This window comes from Anabrus simplex, chromosome 1 (genome assembly GCF_040414725.1).
Source record: "Anabrus simplex isolate iqAnaSimp1 chromosome 1, ASM4041472v1, whole genome shotgun sequence".
Taxonomy (NCBI): Eukaryota; Metazoa; Arthropoda; class Insecta; order Orthoptera; family Tettigoniidae; genus Anabrus; species Anabrus simplex.
Window position 1 is genome coordinate 561,596,614 of NC_090265.1, and position 13,755 is coordinate 561,610,368.

Below are 13,755 nucleotides of genomic sequence, written 5' to 3' on the forward strand. Positions count from 1 at the left end.
CGTTTCCCAAATGCAGAGGCATAGATCCATGGTACAGCCGTGGCCACCGCTCCTCTCTTCTGTTGGATGGTCGGTGTGCAGAGCTGTCAGACCATGGACCAGCTGAGGCCTGCCCTGCAACTGCCGATGCACTGCATTAAACAGCGCAGTAGCTGCACTTTACACAGAGTGACAAAAGTAGCCTAAAGTCGCACAACTATGTCTTCCATATGATTTAACTCCTCCTTGTAGAAGGTATTCCTCAAAGAATAAGTTCAAAACGATAAAATTTGACGATCTCGCTAGCCAAGATACAGGTCCACCCACCCCGTCCACCATTCTTCAATCTGATGTCTAACTGTATTGTTTTTTTGCGAACTTTTAAGGAGGTAGCATCCCATCTTGTTGTAGAAAAGTCCCTTATCATGTTGCAAGAGGAATTTCCTCCGGAAACACAGGGAGACCATCTCCGACTAATACACTGTACCTTCAGGGACCCTGGTAAAGGTGTATGGATATACTGTTACTGCCAGTCCTGTGGTAGCCCCTTTTGGTATTTCCTGGAAGGGACTAGTGAATCAGTTCACCAGGCAGCTCCCAGCTGGCCTGGAGGACATGGCTGGCATTTCGTGTATTGTTCTCGCCGGCTGGCTTACCTGTGATTTTCTTGGAGATTCAACATGAATGTTCTGTTCCACATCACCCGAGCTGTAAAAAGGGAGGCTAGCTGCGGTCGGTCGGTGTTGGGGCTGGACTTGGATTGAAATGGTACATGCAGTTCACCTCCATTGAGGGTGTAACTAAAAATAGCTGCACCACCTCGAGGTGAGGACACGAATGTACCTTTACGTTTCTACCATGCTATGACATACCGTATTATGCCTTTTCAGCTTGTACACTACGGTAAAGCTAGTATGGCTGGAGATCAGAATACATGCAAACACACCAGATGTTCTCGCATCCTCTTCATATTTTAATAACTGAAGGCTGTACCTGGAGTTTATGGGGGTTCAGTCTCCCCTCCCCACCAAATAAAAAAGACCTTGACATATTGAAACAATACATATGGGTTTTTTGAAAATTCAAGTCATCAACTGAAAACTATTAGGAAATCAAACATTTGCAAAATAAAACAATTAAATTTAACCTAAAAAATCTGCCCATCTTTAAATGTTTCTCTGTGAATGTAGTTAACATTTTTACTGAAAAAAGTAAATTAATTCTTTGACATTTTGGCATGAATTATGGAGTGTTTGTTTTTAATAAATTATGCACCATCATTCAAATCAAATCAAATCAAATCAAATCAAATCAAATCAAATCAAATCAAATCAAATCAAATCAAATGAAATGAAATGAAATGAAATGAAATGAAATGAAATGAAATGAAATGAAATGAAATTCTCTTTATTTGCAAATGGGTGTCTACCTCAGTGGCAAATGGTACACTAAAATACATTATTGTCAAGCACTAAATTTTAAATTAACAAGAGAAGAAAATTTTTCTAGAATACAATACAATACAATTTTTCTAGAATACAATATTATACAATTTACATTAACAATTTTTTCTATTAAACACACAGCTCATATACAGTATGTGGAATTACTTCAAATAATACTATACAACTGGTATAAGATTAATATTTACATTGCATTCATTTACTTATTTATTTTTTACCCATTTTGGAACCTGCTGCGTCTTAACCAGAGCCCCTTTTGCCACCGCTTTTCAGAGTTCCTGAAGGGCCTTCACAGCTACCGTAGCGGTCCCAGGGCCCTCGAAGTTCCCACTGTACTTCACCCCTACAGGCAGTCCCCTACTTTGGCTGTCCAAACTCCTTAGACTAGACATTTTTTTATTTACATTAACCTTCAATTACTTATACTCCAGAGCAAGTTATTCATATATAAAATGTTTTGTTTGGGCCTTCTATTAGTATCATATCAATACGGAAAACAGAAAACAATAAATCTATTGTATTAATATTATAAGTGTTGAAATACATAGGCTATATGTTTGAAAGGTTATAAGCCTAAACATATGTGACAATCTTTTGTCCAGTTTTTGACATATCTCGATCAGTTCATGTGGATCATGTTACATGCAGTTCGCCTCCCTTGAGGATGTAACTAAAAAGAGCTGCACCACCTCGAGATGAGGACATGAATGCTTATGACATTCATTTACTTTTCAACTTGTATACTGCGATAAAGCACGGTAAAAAGGTAAAGGTACATTCGTGTCCTTATCTCGAGGTGGTGCAGCTCTTTTTAGTTACACTCTCAATGGAGGCAAACTGCATGTACCATTTCAATCCAAGTCCAGCACCAACACTGACTCCATCACAGAGCCCACCACTGACTGACTGACTGCAGCTAGCCTCCCTTTTTATAGCTCAGGTGATGTGAACATTTATAAAAGTAGAGACATCTTTCATAGCCTATAGTAATATATTCAAACAACTGATTCACTTTTTAAGCAACATATGCAGTTTGCAGTCTCCTGAACAAATTATCCCTTACAAAATTGTCAAAAGGCAACATTAGGTAGGTGTTTATGACATAACGTGAGGAGAAAAGAACTCCTCATCTACAAATTAAAATTTAAAAAAATTGTAACTGTAATAAAAAATATGACACTAAATGGCCTTTTCTTAATTTAAGTAATGAATTTTTAGTAAACATTTTCATGTTATCAAGCCACTAGAAATTTATGAGAAATGTATCAAATCTGTAAACATTTTTGATAATTATAATGAGAAAGTATTTTGGTTATCTCCATTTTTAGACAAATGACAGAACTTTTTGTCTCACACAGTATAGCACCCACTAGACTGCTATGAACTGACCTTTCCACTTAACCCATTGAGCTGTAAAAGTTGTTCCAAAAATGTCTGAACAATTTGTTATTTGATAACTTGAAATCTATTTATATTTGCTCCTAAAATTTTGTTTTTGGAAGCCCCCCTCCCATAAAATTCTACCGCCCCCACTGAAAAAGAGTCCTGGTTATGGTCTTGATCTAAATCATTGCATTGAGCAAAGTAGGACAAATGATGCCAGTACAGGCAGTACCCATCCTGGCCTCCCACTGACTATGGGTGTGCTTTGTCTACAATTACTGGGATCTGTTGCCTGTCAGGATTGTATGTTCCAGCTGGTACATGAACTACAGACATCCTGCAGACTTTAGGAGTTAGTGCGCTGGTTTTAACAGTTATGAGAAGATCTACTTCCATAAGAGTGTAATTAACTCAGCTCATTTCCAAACTGCATGTATCCAGGCCAGATGGGGGTGGTACCTCGAATTATAATCAGCACGAAATAATGCTACCACTTATACATCCATGAACAAACCCTTGTTAGCAGTGGGCCTACCTACTGTGTTTACATGCCTCCTTCCAGGCACTTGAAATTTTTTAGTCCATAAGCACCTCAAAAACATTTCCCAATGTATATTTGTTTTATTCCAAACAACAGTCTCCTAAACAAATAATGTGATATTGGTTTGTGTGTTCACAGCTATGGGCCCCATATTGCATCAGCTGAATGTGTTTGGGAAACAACTTGGAGTGTCGGAGATTGTAATTGGTAGCATCAATGCAATTCTGCCAATCCTCTTCCTTCTTGCCAAGCCACTTTTTGGCCTCATCGTTGACTACTTCAGAGATCAACGTAAGCTGGTCTTCATCGTCCTTGTGTGTTCTATGAACATGTTCTATATACTTATGTACTTCATTCCTCACCCACCCGTACCTGTTATCTCTGAGTACAAACTGACCAACATCGAGTTTGAGTCTGACTTCAACTGCCGGTCTCAGGTAAGCATTGAATTTTGTCTATTTGAAATACACACTAGTTCACTGTTAGTTAATGTGTGCTGATGAATACTGATCTTCATGACAACATCAATAATATTTAATTTCTTTAGCTATTAGATTGTGAAGTGCATATTCAGTACATGCCATATAAGAGTTTACTACTGAGCTAAAATTACACAGCCAGTGATGGTAAAACTACAAAGTAATTGGGCTCAGTTACAGTTACATGAGAATATTTTACTCAATTACAATTACTTTTCCAACAAGTAATCAGTAAAATTATTATTATTATTATTATTATTATTATTATTATTATTATTATTATTATTATTATTATTATTATTATTATTATTATTATTATTATTTTATGAAATACTTTCTCTCCTGTAAAGGCTGCCTTGTGGCAAAGTGTACTTTTTCATTCATTTTTAGAGAAGGAATAGATACACCTTAGAAATTTAAATGGTAACCTAATTGTAACAATGCAATGCAAGGATAGCAATTTCCCCTAACATTGTAACTGGAAGAGACATCTGTTCTCAAAAATTGACGGCAAAAACGGGAATTGTTCCCCTTACTCCAATCATCATCTTTAGGAAATCATCAACTTCAATGAACACTGAACATGGGAATGGAATGATATTGAAGTTTGCAAGGAAAAATACATTACCGGTACTCCAATTTGTGTTTTTTAGCATAGAGACATTAAGTGACTGTCATCACTAAATGAGACTAAATGAACTTGCAGAATGATCACTCCCAAGCATAGTTTGCATGTCATATTTGTGCTCTCATTATTTTCAGGATAACTAATTCAGAACATGTATTGAAATAAGAGAATGGAAATTCCTTAACCTCTTCATTGTTACGTGTTTATTCAGACTTCAAACCACATTATACAAGATTATCTAAATCTGAACCAGTAACTGCAACATCCTGCAAATAAATGAACCAGTATGCACCACATGCTGGGCATTATACCGTTGACGTGACACTTTGTGTGTGCTGAGTCTCCAAAGTTGCCAAGCTCTCGATGCACTGTATATCAATTACTAGAATGTAACTATTACAAATTTACTTCCAACAGTAAATTACTAGTAAAAATAACAAACTCTGGATTCAGCACAACCCGGAATTAAACCGGGGTCCCTCTCCTGTTGAGGATACTGTTCTGGCAATGGAGTTATTTGACAAGCCATCGTGCTTTGTCAGCTAAGGTACTTGCTCTGCTGCCACTGACATTACTGGTCTTACTTGTAGGTCCAGTGAATACTACTTCAATGAACATTGAACAATGAATAATGAACATTGAACTTGTCTGTCGGCCTGAAGCTGGTCAGATTTTCAGATAGCACCACCGACAGTTACAATGTAATACAGAAACCGCAAGAACCGATGGCAGTGTTATAATGAGGTGTATTAAGCAAGATGCGATGTTTGCCATTGCTTTCCTCTCTGAGCCAGAAATTGCTATTTAACACCTCTGAGTAACACCTTTCTTAACATCCAGACGTACTAGTCATGCTCCCATTGCTCATTCAATACTATCCATACTTCACAGCTTCCATCCTGACAGAGCCATAAATGAGACTGAGACTTCAGTGGAAGCTACATTTTGCTCTGGCGTGTGTCAAGAGACGGATGCAAAAATATTGCATCCGTTAAGAAAGAGTCACAGATGTAAATATTAATTTAATAATTTATTTTGATATCAAGTTTCTAAGGTTTAAGATCCTGTAGTGTCATTTGACTACATGCTGAAATAACCATGTAAGTCAGAGCGCACACTTCTTGGACACGTGACACGGGACAGGAGACACGACTGAAATAACTTGTCCTGTCCCGTGTCCCATAGGCCACGTACATGCACATCTGTGGGCCATTAGTTAAGATGTCCTCTAGTGATTTGGAAGGCTTGTTGTTACAGTATTTCGAGAATTACGAAGAAGTCGGGTGACTAGACGAAAAAAGAGATTTTGGGTCAACTCATACTCGCATAACGTGGACTGCCAAGAGAATGGTGCTTTCGTGTTGGCTAAGAAACTTAAGATCCTTCATAATTTCATACATTTTATTACAGAATGAACTGGAAGACATTTCAAAAGTTACTGCATATGGTAAAGCCACTAATTGAGAAAAAAAAACCAAATTCAGGGATCCTATTCTACCAGCTGAAAGATTATTGATAACACTCATGCTGAATGCTTCTCCTATTTCTCGCCAGATATTTTGACATATTTGAATAATCCTTTAATCTGTAATTATACAGCACTTCATGCTTCTCCACTTCCGCTATAAAATTTGTAGTAGTTGCCTCTATTGAGCTGCATATATTGAAATTACTACACCAAACTCACGCGCGAAGTGATGGGACATATCCTACGAAATGCAACAGGCGATACCTCGACGGGGCATGTCCGCTGACACATGGGACAGTCCATGCCTTTGACTGATAAGTGTGCGGGCTTCCTCTTGATTGCACGTGCTGTATCCACTTGGAACATGTCCCTTTTGTTGCATCCCATGTGTCGTGTCCCTTGTCCAATAAGTGTGCGCTCCGCTTAACATGTAGATATTTGAATGATTTATACCAATACAGTACTTCATTATACTTTCAGGAAGCTCTGGCAATACAAGGATGTGGTGAAAATCGGCAAGTGTTGTGTGACTGGACATGTAACAATAATAGTAATGGTTCTAGTCTCTCTGCAATTCTCACCAAGGCAGAATCGAATAGTACAGACCAGTTTGAAGTGTGTGGGACCAAATTTAGCGAACATTTCAATACAATGGAAGCCATGAAGTGCAACTTTACCTGTGTGCTAGACAAGACAAGCGATAATGCAGACTGCTTGTATGGTACCCCAACATTCTGGAGTTTTGTGATACTCATGTCCCTGGGAACTATTGGTTTCAATGTTGCCAACAGCATCAGTGATGCCATTTGTTTTGATGTACTCGGTAAGTAGTTGCAGTTTCCATTAGACTACCCTACAGAATAGAAACCTTCTGGTTATTGTCTTCAAGCTAGAGTTTTAAGGTAGTTGTAGGGTACTTGAGTTTCAGTCTACAGTTATATGTTTCATATCATATTCCTATTTTTGTAATACAAAATACAAAAATTTAAATTATGCTGTCTGTATATCTGTCTGTATCAGTCTGTATGTCTGTAAATCCCTAGATTGATTACAGGTTAGCATATATTCATATCTCTAGATATATCCCTTCCTTTCTGGATCTCTCTTTTGTTTTGTCAAGAGAGCTTCAGTTCAACATTCAGAGTGATGAAATTGAAATGAATTCACATTCTTGTTATTACAGGTAAGACTATTGTAACAAGCTTCTGTTAATTTCTGAATATGTTGTGGCCTCAAGTCCTCGACTGCTCTCACTGAAATATTTCAGATGCATTACGAATGGTTCATGTTTGTGGGTTACTGTAGTCACGTCCTAGTTCGTGAACCATGGGCAACGGCTGAGTGGCCTAGTAAGTGGTCCTGAGCGTCGGGATGCAGATGAGTATGAACTTGACAAGTTTTATGAAGCATTGAGCGGCATCATGGTCAAGGTGAACAGCAAGGATAGAATAGTGCTAATGGGAGATTTCAATGCGAGAGTTGGGAATAGAACTGAAGGATACGAAAGGGTGATTAGTAAATGTGGGGAAGATATGGAAGCTAATGGAAATGGGAAGCGTTTGCTGAACTTCTGTGCTAGTATGGGTTTAGCTGTTACAAATACATTCTTCAAGCATAAGGCTATTCACCGCTACACATGGGAGGCTAGGGGTACCAGATCCATAATACACTATATCTTAACAGACTTCGAATTGAGGAAATCTGTTAGGAATGTATGAGTTTTCCGGGGATTTTTCGATGACACAGACCACTATATAATCTGTAGTGAACTAAGTATCTCTAGGCCTAGGGTAGTGAAAGTTAAATATGTCTGCAAACGAATAAGGGTAGAAAATCTCCAGGACGAGGAAATTAGACAGAAGTACATGGATATGATTAGTGAGAAGTTTCGAACAGTAGACAGTAAGCAGGTTCAGGATATAGAAAGTGAATGGGTGGCATACAGGGATGCTGTAGTAGAAACAGCAAGGGAATGCCTAGGAACAACTGTGTGTAAAGATGGGAAAAGGCGAACAGCTTGGTGGAATGATGAAGTGAGAGCAGCTTGTAAACGTAAAAAGAAGGCTTATCAGAAATGGCTACAAACAAGGGCTGAGGCAGACAGGGATTTGTATGTAGATGAAAGAAACGGAGCGAAACAAATAGTTGTTGAATCCAGAAAGAAGTCGTGGGAAGATTTTGGTAACAACCTGGAAAGGCTAGGTCAAGCAGCCCAGAAACCTTTCTGGACAGTAATAAAGAAAGGGAGGGAAAAAGGAAATTAACAGTGTTTTGAGTAATTCAGGTTCACTCATAATAGATCCCAGGGAATCACTGGAGAGGTGGAGGGAATATTTTGAACATCTTCTCAATGTAAAAGGGAATCATCCTGGTGGTGTTGTGAACAGCTAAGCTCATGGGGAGGAGGAAAATGATGTTGGTGAAATTATGCTTGAGGAAGTGGAAATGATGGTAAATAAACTCCCTTGTCATAAGGCAGCAGGAACAGATGAAATTAGACCTGAAATGGTGAAGTATAGTGGGAAGGCAGGGATGAAATGACTTCATACAGTAGTAAAATTAGCATGGAGTGTTGGTAAGGTACCTTCAGATTGGGCAAAAGCAGTAATTGCACCTATCTATAAGCAAGGGAACAGGAAGGATTGCAACAACTATCGAGGTATCTCATTGATTAGTATACCAGGCAAAGCATTCACTGGCATCTTGGAAGGGAGGGTGCGATCAGTCGTTGAGAGGAAGTTGGATGAAAACCAGTGTGGTTTCAGACCACAGAGAGGCTGTCAGAATCAGATTTTCAGTATGCGCCAGGTAATTGAAAAATGCTACGAGAGGAATAGGCAGTTGTGTTTATGTTTCGTAGATCTAGAGAAAGCATATGACAGGGTACTGAGGGAAAAGATGTTCGCCATACTGAGGGACTATGGAATTAAAGGTAGATTATTAAAAGCAATCAAAGGTATTTATGTTGAAAATTGGGCTTCAGTGAGAATTGATGGTAGAATGAGTTCTTGGTTCAGGGTACTTACAGGGGTTAGACAAGGCTGTAATCTTTCACCTTTGCTGTTCATAGTTTACATGGATCATCTGCTGAAAGGTATAAAATGGCAGGGAGGGATTCAGTTAGGTGGAAATGTAGTAAGCAGTCTGGCCTATACTGACGACTTGGTCTTAATGGCAGATTGTGCCGAAAGCCTGCAATGTAATATCTTGGAACTTGAAAATAGGTGCAATGAGTATGGTATGAAAATTAGCCTCTCGAAGACTAAATTGATGTCAGTAGGTAGGAAATTCAACAGAATTGAATGTCAGATTGGTGATACAAAGCTAGAACAGGTCAATAATTTCAAGTATTTAGGTTGTGTGTTCTCCCAGGATGGTAATATAGTAAGTGAGATTGAATCAAGGTGTCATAAAGCTAATGCAGTGAGCTCGCAGTTGCGATCAACAGTATTCTGTAAGAAGGAAGTCAGCTCCCAGACGAAACTATCTTTACATCGGTCTGTTTTCAGACCAACTTTGCTCTACAGGAGCGAAAGCTGGATGGACTCAGGCTATCTTATTCATAAGTTAGAAGTAACAGACATGAAAGTAGCAAGAATGATTGCTGGTACAAACAGGTGGGAACAATGACAGGAGGGTACTCGGAATGAGGAGATAAAGGCTAATTTGGGAATGAACTCGATGGATGAAGCTGTACGCATAAACCGGCTTCGGTGGTGGGGTCATGTGAGGCGAATGGAGGAGGATAGGTTACCTAGGAGAATAATGGACTCTGCTATGGAGGGTAAAAGAAGTAGAGGTAGGCCAAGACGACGATGGTTAGACTCGGTTTCTAACGATTTAAAGATAAGAGGTGAGGCCACAACACTAGTTGCAAATCGAGGATTGTGGCGACGTTTAGTAAATTCACTGAGGCTTGCAGACTGAACGCTGAAAGGCATAACAGTCTATAATGATAATGTATGTATGTATGTATGTACGAATGGCATTTGCCAGTTATTGAGCATGCGGAGAGTTCCAATTGCCCATCTCGATAATGGTTAATTTCTTAACTTTATGTTCTTTTTCTTCTTAGCAATCTACTAGGTGATGAAATTTTATTATCATAATTTGTAGGCATTTCTTACAAATTGAGTACAGGAATGCAGTGTTACATTCTGCATTTTTGTCAGACTGAAAAACTATATTAACAAAAATAATTGGTCTGGTTTACTGCTATCTAAGAAATATTTTACTGATTTACAATTACGAATTACTTTTTCAACAAGAAATCAGTAAAACTGCAATTACAATTATGTCACAGAACACCTGTCTTAAGAAGGGCTAGAATGATATCAAAGTTAGCAAGGAAAAAGATATCACTTCATTTTGTAATTTTTATTTTTATTTTTAGCACAGAGTCATTGCGTGCCTCATCACTAAGTGAGATCAAAAACAATGGCTTGGAACTTTCAAAATTATTTTTCCTCATAATTTTTATTTTAGGTACTGGTTTCTACCATTTTGAATGTTTTTTACTCTGAAAACTAAAGTAATAGGTAAATTGTTAGCCCTGTCACAAAATAAAGCACATCTTGTGATGTACAATTAAATATTTTACAAGAAAGGTCGTATGTATTTTCTTTGTAATTACACTTCTTGTGTCAAAGCACACATTCCAGAACAACTGCTGGCTAAGCACTGTTCAGTGATTTCTTGCCCGAGATGGATTGAAGACTAATACGGAGGTCGAGTCATAAGTCATGGCAACTTTTTTTTTTTTTCTCGTGAACAGGAGACAACACGGAAAGTCTAAGATATGCATTTGGAAACGTACAGTATGTACTTGCGTATGATGCCACTAGATGGTGTATGTAAACAACAGTGTGGGTCTAAGCATGCCACCAAGTTCAGTGTGTGTGCGTGAGACCATCTCAAAATGGAAGTCAACAAGCAGGAGCAACGATCGTATATTAAAATAGCAGTTCTCCGCGGCAGAAATGCACGCCACACCCACCTTATTCCCCTGATCTGAGCCCATGTCACTAGGATCTAATCCCCAAAGTCAAGAAGCCATTACGTGGACAACGGTTTGCTAACAAAGAGGACATCGTAACAGCATTTCGGAGGGAGGTGTCACACGTTAGCGATTCACATGCAGCAAATGGTGTTCAACGCCTGCCCCACTGCTGGCAACGCACAGTGGAAACCTTGGGTGATTATTTTGAAAGTCTGTAACCAGTGGAGCCCCGTCCTTTGTATGTAGTCTTGTGTATTTGCTGTCTATACCATAATAAAACAATGTTTACCAATGGCCTGTGTTCTGTCACTTTCCTACGAGAATCTCCTGAAGTCAGAATTTGTCTTAAGGCATTTTGCATAAGTACATGCCCTACATTTCCAAATGCACATCTTAGATTTTCCGTGTTGTCTTTTATTCGCAAAAAAAAAAAAAAAAAATGTTGTCATGACTTATGACTCGACCCTCGTATAATCTACAAAGTGGCTTTTGGAAATTAATTTACAGAATTAAATTGATTATAGAAAGATAGGAACAAAGAAAGGAACACAGAGTAGGATGAACCAAATGGTAGGTCAGTGCGGGTTGAGGGAGCAGCAGAAAGAGGACAAGGACAAGCATGAAAATACAAAAGGATAAGAACATCTTCATACACTGCTGTCTTCAAATAGGCTCTCTTTAGCAATCACATTTTACAGAGTGTTAATGCCCGGTCTCCTGATGAAGCTGGAAAGCAGAAACAAGCTCGTCGAGGGTTGGTCAAATGTTGCTAGACTAGGATCTTTAATGGCAGAGAGACACTGGCAAAAATTTGTTTCACAAAACATGTAATAAAGAGGGTGACAGCAGCAGTAATAGCGATGAGCGATTTCAAACTACTATGAAGACTATCAATTAACACGGCTATGAAGATTAGTAAAATATGTCCCATTGCCACCTATGGGATACAAATCATTTGTCCGTATCTCACCAAACATAACTTAAAAGGAATTGAGAAAAACATGAAGGCAATTTTTCTGAAGAAGATTTTATGTTTGTCGCGATACACCCCGTCCAGACTAAATTATGAATTAGCCAGGGAATCGTTCCATATAGAGGATATAATACTACACATGTGCCTACCATCCACAGCCAACTGCTAATAGAGCTACAAGATAAGAAGAACTGAAGACATGGCATCTTCAGACTGGAAAGCGCCTGACTATGATCTTCGACATATGGTAACTCGTTTCTCAGTGCATATTTCATATTTTATGGCGTTTTGAATATGACAACTCTGTGTCATTGGCTTCTTGCACACTGATGTGATGATCATGATAACCCTAAATTCTTCCATATTGGTGACAAAAACTTGAGGGTTGCTGTTCATCCTCAGAAATGCCCACTCCTTCTGAGCATCTGTAACTGTGAGGTTTTATGGTCTGTTGAAAGTAAAATGCAGTTTAAAAAAAATTGTAAAATACCTGAAAAAAGAAAACATTTAATAATAGATTATATCTGATAAAGGTATTATTTAATTAAAAATACAATGACATTGTTTGTTCTTTAAAGAACATCATCATATTCTATCAAATCACACTTTTAATTTTTTTAAACAATCATATCACTCAAAAGGGAATAAGGAAGCTTCAAGCAATATCTGCTCATTTAAGCTACTGTAAATCTCACAATACACAACAAAAAATTCATTACTGTTCTTTTGTATGCTTCAACGGTAAAGAATAAAGGTTTAGTTGGTAATATAGCTGGGTGTGAGGTATTGTTTTGTGAAGCATGGCATACGTTCAAAAACATGTTCCCCTAATTTTTTTTGGACTGTGTATTTTGGTAATAATTTCAAAGTTATTTAATGAGCATTAGTGAAGTGCCAAATTATATAAGTAATGGAGTATGAATTGTTATGTTTGTGAAGCATGGCATACATTCAAAAACATGTTCCCCTAATTTTTTTTGGACTGTGTATTTTGGTAATAATTTCAAAGTTATTTAATGAGCATTAGTGAAGTGCCAAATTATATAAGTAATGGAGTATGAATTGTTATGTTTTAATGATATGTGATTGAATTTAGTGGATTAAAGAGTGGGGAATCCTTTAAGTGTGTGTAATCATTGAGGTTATTCTTGTTAGCTTTTTCTGCAATGTCTGTTTCTATTGCCTTTTTATATATATTGATTTTCTATTATTCTTGATGTTTAATATTTTAACATCTGTGTTGATGTCTTTGAAGTGATGCGTGTTGTCATATACTGTATGTGTTCACAGAAGACTGAGTGTCTGCTGTGTCTAATTGCATTTTTTTGCCCTTTCTAGCTGTTGTGGAAATTACATTTTGTTTGCCCAATATATGTGGCTTACAGTTTGGTTCTTGGCATTTGAGTTCATATATTCCTGATTTGGAAAAAATTGTCTTTTTTATTTAGATTGCCTTTACTAATCTTTTTAATTTTTTTTGTGATGTGCTGTTTGTTTTGAATGCTGTTAAAAAATCTTGCTTTTTGATTACGTTCGGTATTATTATTTCTTTTTTACATATTTTTGTTCACAAAATTGAGAACTACGTATTTATCATTTGCTGGTGGGGATTTGTTTAACCATATATGAACCAACCATCCCATTCTGTCAACAAGTATACCAGCTGGATGATATTGAAGCCATAGGATTAGTGGTTGGAGCTAGAGGAATCATTCCTCTCTTTTTTGACCAGTTCTGCAAATCATTTAACCTCAATCAGGCATTAATAAAAGAAATTGCAGTGAATGCCTTGAAATGTTCCATCCCAAACTCTTAAATGCAACAACATACAGTGTGTCCATT

The 13,755-nt window shown here is 37.8% G+C and overlaps 1 protein-coding gene across 1 annotated transcript in view; it reads left to right on the plus strand.

Moving 5' to 3' along the window:
- LOC136857145 (major facilitator superfamily domain-containing protein 6) overlaps positions 1-13,755 on the plus strand; it is a 174,242-nt gene that overhangs the window by 129,229 nt on the left and 31,258 nt on the right. Inside the window, exons 3-4 of the mRNA XM_067135562.2 lie at positions 3,505-3,803; positions 6,422-6,764. Of these exons, the coding sequence (XP_066991663.2) occupies positions 3,505-3,803; positions 6,422-6,764 (642 nt within the window). The remainder of the gene's footprint in view (positions 1-3,504; positions 3,804-6,421; positions 6,765-13,755) is intronic.